At 40.0% G+C, this 8126-nt stretch overlaps 1 protein-coding gene across 1 annotated transcript in view; it reads right to left on the bottom strand.

Moving 5' to 3' along the window:
• The window catches only part of atg9b (autophagy related 9B), a 19437-nt gene extending 13124 nt beyond the window's left edge, over positions 1-6313 (bottom strand). The window contains exons 1-4 of the mRNA XM_034182925.1: positions 5655-6313; positions 4758-4801; positions 4086-4150; positions 3196-3366 (exon numbers count right to left, since the gene is read on the bottom strand). Coding sequence (XP_034038816.1) covers positions 3196-3366; positions 4086-4150; positions 4758-4801; positions 5655-5763 — 389 coding nt within the window. The 5' untranslated portion in view covers positions 5764-6313. The remainder of the gene's footprint in view (positions 1-3195; positions 3367-4085; positions 4151-4757; positions 4802-5654) is intronic.
• Positions 6314-8126: the final 1813 nt, after the last annotated feature.

Genomic DNA, 8126 nt, shown 5'->3' with positions numbered 1-8126 from the left:
CATCCTGATCAAAAATGACTCCAAGATTTCTCACAGTATTACTAGAGGTCAGGGTAATGCCATCCAGAGTAAGGATCTGGTTAGACACCATGTTTCTAAGATTTGTGGGGCCAAGTACAATAACTTCAGTTTTATCTGAGTTTAAAAGCAGGAAATTAGAGGTCATCCATGTCTTTATGTCTGTAAGACAATCCTGCAGTTTAGCTAATTGGTGTGTGTCCTCTGGCTTCATGGATAGATAAAGCTGGGTATCATCTGCGTAACAATGAAAATTTAAACAATGCCGTCTAATAATACTGCCTAAGGGAAGCATGTATAAAGTGAATAAAATTGGTCCTAGCACAGAACCTTGTGGAACTCCATAATTAACCTTAGTCTGTGAAGAAGATTCCCCATTTACATGAACAAATTGTAATCTATTAGATAAATATGATTCAAACCACTGCAGCGCAGTGCCTTTAATACCTATGGCATGCTCTAATCTCTGTAATAAAATTTTATGGTCAACAGTATCAATATACATATATTATAGTATATTATATATATATTATATAGTTCTTTTGACACTACAGTTGGGTTTTAAAAGCAAAAGGAGAGCCTGTCCTTATGGTGGTTGACTGTGGATCTTATGAAACACAGCATATGACAAAACACTGACAGATCATTTCTGGAACGTGATAACAGTTCATTTTAAAAAGAGCTGTTGTCAAACAATAAAAGGCAGTTCTCATAATTTTTCCACTCTACTGTAAAGCTACAAATAGGACCAAAATCAATATAGGTTGCAGTCGAGTATATTTTACAGTCTATAAAACACATGCCATAATTCAGTACAATGTCACTAATAGGGGTGTAATGGCATACCTCCCTCACAGTTAAATACACTCAACAAAAATATAAACGCAACACTTTTGGTTTGCTCCCATTTTGTATGAGATGAACTCAAAGATCTAAAATTTTTCCACATACACAATATCACCATTTCCCTCAAATATTGTTCACAAACCAGTCTAAATCTGTGATAGTGAGCACTTCTCCTTTACTGAAATAATCCATCCCACCTCACAGGTGTGCCATATCAAGATGCTGATTAGACAGCATGATTAGTGCACAGGTGTGCCTTAGACTGCCCACAATAAAAGGCCACTCTGAAAGGTGCAGTTTTATCACACAGCACAATGCCACAGATGTTGCAAGATTTGAGGGAGCGTGCAGTTGGCATGCTGACAGCAGGAATGTCAACCAAAGCTGTTGCTTGTGTATTGAATGTTCATTTCTCTACCATAAGCCGTCTCCAAAGACGTTTCAGAGAATTTGGCAGTACATCCAACCAGCCTCACAACCGCAGACCATGTGTAAGCACACCAGCCCAGGACCTCCACATCCAGCATGTTCACCTCCAAGATCGTCTGAGACCAGCCACTCGGACAGCTGCTGAAACAATCGGTTTGCATAACCAAAGAATTTCTGCACAAACTGTCGGAAACCATCTCAGGGAAGCTCATCTACATGCTCGTCATCCTCATCGGGGTCTTGACCTGACTCCAGTTCGTCGTCGTAACCGACTTGAGTGGGCAAATGCTCACATTCGCTGGCGTTTGGCACGTTGGAGAGGTGTTCTCTTCACGGATGAATCCCGGTTCACACTGTTCAGGGCAGATGGCAGACAGCGTGTGTGGCGTCGTGTGGGTGAGCGGTTTTCTGATGTCAATGTTGTGGATCGAGTGGCCCATGGTGGCGGTGGGGTTATGGTATGGGCAGGCGTCTGTTATGGACGAAGAACACAAGTGCATTTTATTGATGCCATTTTGAATGCACAGAGGTACCGTGACGAGATCCTGAGGCCCATTGTTGTGCCATACATCCAAGAACATCACCTCATGTTGCAGCAGGATAATGCACGGCCCCATGTTGCAAGGATCTGTACACAATTCTTGGAAGCTGAAAATGTCCCAGTTCTTGCATGGCCGGCATACTCACCGTACATGTCACCCATTGAGCATGTTTGGGATGCTCTGGACCGGCGTATACGACAGTGTGTACCAGTTCCTGCCAATATCCAGCAACTTCGCACAGCCAATGAAGAGGAGTGGACCAACATTCCACAGGCCACAATTGACAACCTGATCAACTCTATGCGAAGGAGATGTGTTGCACTGCACGAGGCAAATGGTGGTCACACCAGATACTGACTGGTATCCCCCCCAATAAAACAAAACTGCACCTTTCAGAGTGGCCTTTTATTGTGGACAGTCTAAGGCACACCTGTGCACTAATCATGGTGTCTAATCAGCATCTTGATATGGCACACCTGTGAGGTGGGATGAATTATCTCAGCAAAGGAGAAGTGCTCACTATCACAGATTTAGACTGGTTTGTGAACAATATTTGAGGGAAATGGTGATATTGCGTATGTGGAAAAAATTTTAGATCTTTGAGTTCATCTCATACAAAATGGGAGCAAAACCAAAAGTGTTGCGTTTATATTTTTGTTGAGTGTATGAATCAAGATGTCAAGGTATGGATCAAATTGTGGTGCCTTCCAGTCAGGTTTCCTCCTACAGATATAGAACACAAGGCTAAAAGGCTAAACTAAAAAGATGGAATAATATCACTTGTAATGTTCAATAAGTGGGTGAAAGAGCTAGTTTCCACATTCTGAACATCTAAACATGACAACGGTTCAGTACATGCAAACACTGCAGTTTTTCAGTTTTATGGTTTAATGTTGCACCACTAGTTTCTACCGTTAAAAGTAATTGTTAGAACAGTGTAAAGTGAAACTAATCAAACTCACACTAAATTCTGCAGTGTTAAATGAACACTGCAGAAAGTGAATATGGTCACATTCTTAAGCGTGTTAAATCACCTTTATTACAGTGTGAAACCAACTATGTCATGTTGTAAATTAATTCTATTTGTGTTGAGCAACTTGATTTAATGCTGTAGTAAAGTTAATTTTACACAATGTTTATGTGTACATCTCCACTGCCGTTTCTGAAAAGGTTTCTAATTATAGCTCAGGTCAGAGTACAAAGTGTCCAATGAAATGGGAATAACAGGATACACACAGTCTATGTGACTGCAGAGTGTTCTGGATTTATTTATTTTTAAATTGATTGTGAATCTGGAGGGGAGCATTCTCATCTCACCTAAGATTTCTAAATACAACTATGGTATGTTACATATGATTACCTCTGAGTGCACTGCTGGGTCAGTAAGAGGGCATCTGGAAGTGTGACCTTGTTCCTATCCAAAGGGTTCTGGCCCGGTCCAGTGTGGTTGACAGCTCGATTAGCAAAAAGGACATCATACTCAACACAGTTGATGAGGAACGTTGTGAAAGTGACAACAAACAAAAACTGACTGTTAGAATGAGAGAAAAAAAGAAGGGACAATCAGTTATGCTTTAGGCTTAATCAGAGTATAACACAAGATGACGGTGGAATTTTAGCGGTGACATGTTTTTCATAGTTCACAAAGACGTGGTTATGGTTATGAGACAGCAGTCATTAATGGAATGTGATGAGAGGCTGCTGTTTGCTTTAGGCTGTCACTATGTGGGCACATTTTGTCAAGATAAAGGTTTAAGGAGCTTCATATTCAAGAGCCTCTTTGGCTATAAGGAAAGACAAGATCAGACACCATTATAAGAGAAAGTCTACTGCCATGACCGCTGCAAACAAACAAACAAACAAAAAAAACAACAAAACAAAAAAATAAATAAATTAAATAAACCTACAGCAGACAAACAATATGCTGTACCAACACACTGGCTGTGATAAGTGATTTACCTGAACAGAGTAAGCTCACCAAATGAAATGCAGAAAATTTAGTCATAACAACATCCTACCATTTCCTTTGCAGCCATTTTATTAAATGAATTTTAAAAACAGGTGCTGCTAAAACCATCTGACAGAGCCAGCTCACCCTGAAACCTGAGCTACATCCAACTGTCACAACAAGATAAAAATGATCAGTGACATAAAAGAGGGATAAATATAACTGAAAACAACTGAATACTTAATCTTATGTTTAAAATAAAAATATATTTGAAGCCACATTTTATATCATTTAATACTTACACAAGTTCAAAGAGCTCTGACAGCATCATACAAGCAAAGCCATATTTTTGGTGGAAATGATAGATGTGGACAGCCTGGTTAAGGAACATATAAAGGGCATTAAATGAGAACCTATATAATGTAGGATAATTAGGCAGTCACTGAAAGCAATGTGATGTCTCTACTATATGCAAAAATCACAAAAATATACAAATACATATATTTAAAAAAATCACTAAGACACTAAACTTATGATACCCTTGGAAATTTACTTTTCCATTGGTCCCTGTTGTAGCACCGTAACAGCACGTCCTAGCAAAGGAGTAAACACAAACTCAACATGTGACTAATGGCACTATCTTGAGGTTGTGGTTGCGTCAGCGTCAGTATGACAGAACTGGCTTGCGCACACACCTCCAACAAAAAAACAACACTATATCGACACTGTGATGTAACAATACCATAGGTAATATTTTAAAATGTATTTTATAAACTTCAAACAAACTACAGCTCTGTAACTGTGTGTTTTCAGACATATATGTTTTTGTGTGACATTGCTGTGTTCTGATCATCTGTGTAAAAATATGTATAAGGATATACTTTCTTTAATGCAAGTACACTACTTCCCTGGTGCTAATAACATCCTGTGCAAAAAGACCATTGCCTGAACTATCCTTTAATTTAAAAGGATATTCTTGTAAAGAAGTTGTCCAGGTTCTTGACATGGTGCCATGAGTCTGTAAAAGAAACACTGATGAAAGCATGAAATAATACTGGTGTGGACAAAAGGCCTTCTACAAAGAAATACTGTTATAATAAGTTATTTTGGCTTGTTCCTTTTTGCCACAGTAGATTCATTATGGATCAGCATATTCATTTTCTGATGTTTTATGCATGATGCCCTTCCTGATGCAAGTCTGGGCAGGGTGGTAATGAAATGGGAATGTTCTGTTTTGGAAGCAAGTGCACTAAACACTTGGCCAACTTTAAAATTCAACACACTTTATACAACAAGCACAATTCTATATTTGCAGTTACAAATTTGGCAGATTCTGTATCCACAACCATTTAAAATTACAATCAGATCAAACCAATCCCAACAGTTCCCACTGTGCCAAGAACCATGGAAATCCAGACAGCTTGGTTGTCATGTATAGGGAAATAACTTTGGGCTTGACTTGTGGCTTGTAGTGTCAAGACTTGTAATTAGCTTGACTCCATGACTTATGGCCTCTGAACTAGGGACTAAAAAAATCCTACGTGATTGCCATATTTTCTTTTTTCTTAAACCCTTGAACTGAAGCTCAAAGACTACACTACAAGTACAGTACATTGATTGCATTATTTGAACTCCATTGTGATGTTGTAGGGGCAAAGTTACAAAAATTATATCACTGTCAAAATACTTATGGATCTAACTGTATGCAAGGAAGCTGAAACCAGTCAGTTTATTTCCTGAATGTCGCATCTAATGATTCATTTTCATTTTGATCAACAAATCAATTTACTGACTAATTCAGCTCTGCCACAGACACATGCACATTTAATCAATCACATTGGTTTTAAAAAGAAAGACACAAATGTGATTACCTTTAAGGCCTTCAGGCACATGAAGCAATAAATCCTCCTCTCCAGGTGGCGAATCCTCCTCAAAGTCCTGAATTCTCTCATACTCCTGCAAGGTTTCAATGTCAGCCATTGTGCTTCACATTCTTAATGTCACTCCCTGCTGAAGAGTTTGTTTTCGTAAAAACTCTGACAAACGAATCCAGACTCGGTGACACAGTGATGCTAACCACAGATGTCAGTGGTCGGCTAGCTAGCTTACTGTGCTAGCCTCACAGAAAGCGATTTTGTAACCCGAAGGCAGGCAATAAATAAAAATTATGGGCACAAAGCCGAAAATAAAACTAATGTGTAAAACTAATGAGTTTAATACACCCGCACTTTTGCGTCATTCAGCGACCTAAAGTAAGTATATTGCAGTTGGTTCGCGTCAGAATGATTCAGCCAGTTTGTGTAATCAGGGTGACACGGTTTGTTTTGTCCTCGTCCATCTACTCTTCTTTATCTCCTTTCGTCTTTTCTTGTAGTTAGACGTTAAGTAGCGACCAGTTTGTACGTGCAGCTATAATTTCTCTAACATCTGAGGAACTTAAGTCTTGTCCGAGGTGCGACAGTTTGCCTCCAAAAATAAGTCCACTGTGTTCCCGTGCACTGTTTTTGTCTTTCACAAATGTCAACAAACGTCTTCTTCTCTATCGCAGCTCGGCACGCTAGCTGTCACAATATCTGTCATTACTGCCACCTTCAGGATGTAATTATATCACACTGTGAAGTTGCTTGTAATGAATATTATCAGTCAATCATTTTATTGCACTCCATTTCAAAATGTAGCGGGCTTGTTCCTTACACAAAAAAACAACAATGGTCCAGTTTCATCAGAGAGTAAATGTCCTAGCCAGTAACCACACTATCTGCTTTGAAAAAAAATGTTTGTTTGTAATTTTATTTATTTTTTTAAGGCGACCGCTATACAACGAGCCGGGCTCGTCCATTAGCTTAGCGCAGGCTATTCACCGGAGGTGCTTAGTGGATCTTAGTGCTGACAAGGACTGTAATGGAGGTGTTACTGAAAAAATGCGTGTGGATTATGTCTGAATGATGGAAGGGGAACTAGGGTAGATGTGTCTAGAGGGTTTCAATCATCTATTGACCTTACTCTGGTCTCTGCAGATTTAGGAGGGATTTCTAAATGGGGCATGATTCAGGATACTACAATAGATATAGCAATCATTACCCAATTTTCTGTGAAATAGGATCGGATACAGTCCAGCTTGAGGAGGCAATTTTTCAAAGATTGAAATGAAGAAAAGCAAACTGGGCAGTATACAATATGATTTGTAGTGTTAGGTTGGAGCATTTAAGTCAAGATCATTTTGATAGTGTAAATGATTTGAATGGTAAAATTGCAGATATAATGCATTCTAAATATAAATAATTGGTAAAGGAAAAGCTGCTGAACAATGCAAAATGGTTTCCTGATGGTCAGATGAGTGTAAAAAAAAAAGTAGTACCGGGGAGGTGATGGTCTAGTTTGGGGGAGGTGATGGTCTAGAGCGTTGGGCTTGAGACCAGTGGATCCTCGGTGCAAATCCCAGCCTGACTGGAAAATGACTAAGGGCCCTTGGGCAAGATCCTTAATCCCCTAGTTGCTCCTGGTGTGTAGTGGGCGCCTTGTATGGCAGCAGCCTGACATCGGGGTGAATGTGAGGCATTGATGTGTAAAGTGCTTTGAGTGTCTGTTGCAGATGGAAAAGCGCTATATACACTCAACAAAAATATAAATGCAACACTTTTGGTTTTGCTCCCATTTTGTATGAGATGAACTCAAAGATCTAAAACTTTTTCCACATACACAATATCACCATTTCCCTCAAATATTGTTCACAAACCAGTCTAAATCTGTGATAGTGAGCACTTCTCCTTTGCTGAGATAATCCATCCCACCTCACAGGTGTGCCATATCAAGATGCTGATTAGACACCATGATTAGTGCACAGGTGTGCCTTAGACTGCCCACAATAAAAGGCCACTCTGAAAGGTGCAGTTTTGTTTTATTGGGGGGGGATACCAGTCAGTATCTGGTGTGACCACCATTTGCCTCATGCAGTGCAACACATCTCCTTCGCATAGAGTTGATCAGGTTGTCAATTGTGGCCTGTGGAATGTTGGTCCACTCCTCTTCAATGGCTGTGCGAAGTTTCTGGATATTGGCAGGAACTGGTACACGCTGTCGTATACGCCGGTCCAGAGCATCCCAAACATGCTCAATGGGTGACATGTCCGGTGAGTATGCCGGCCATGCAAGAACTGGGACATTTTCAGCTTCCAAGAATTGTGTACAGATCCTTGCAACATGGGGCCGTGCATTATCCTGCTGCAACATGAGGTGATGTTCTTGGATGTATGGCACAACAATGGGCCTCAGGATCTCGTCACGGTATCTCTGTGCATTCAAAATGCCATCAATAAAATGCACCTGTGTTCTTCGTCCATAAC

This window comes from Thalassophryne amazonica, chromosome 12 (assembly GCF_902500255.1).
Source record: "Thalassophryne amazonica chromosome 12, fThaAma1.1, whole genome shotgun sequence".
Lineage (NCBI taxonomy): Eukaryota > Metazoa > Chordata > Actinopteri > Batrachoidiformes > Batrachoididae > Thalassophryne > Thalassophryne amazonica.
This window is presented reverse-complemented; position numbering and strand designations above follow the sequence as displayed.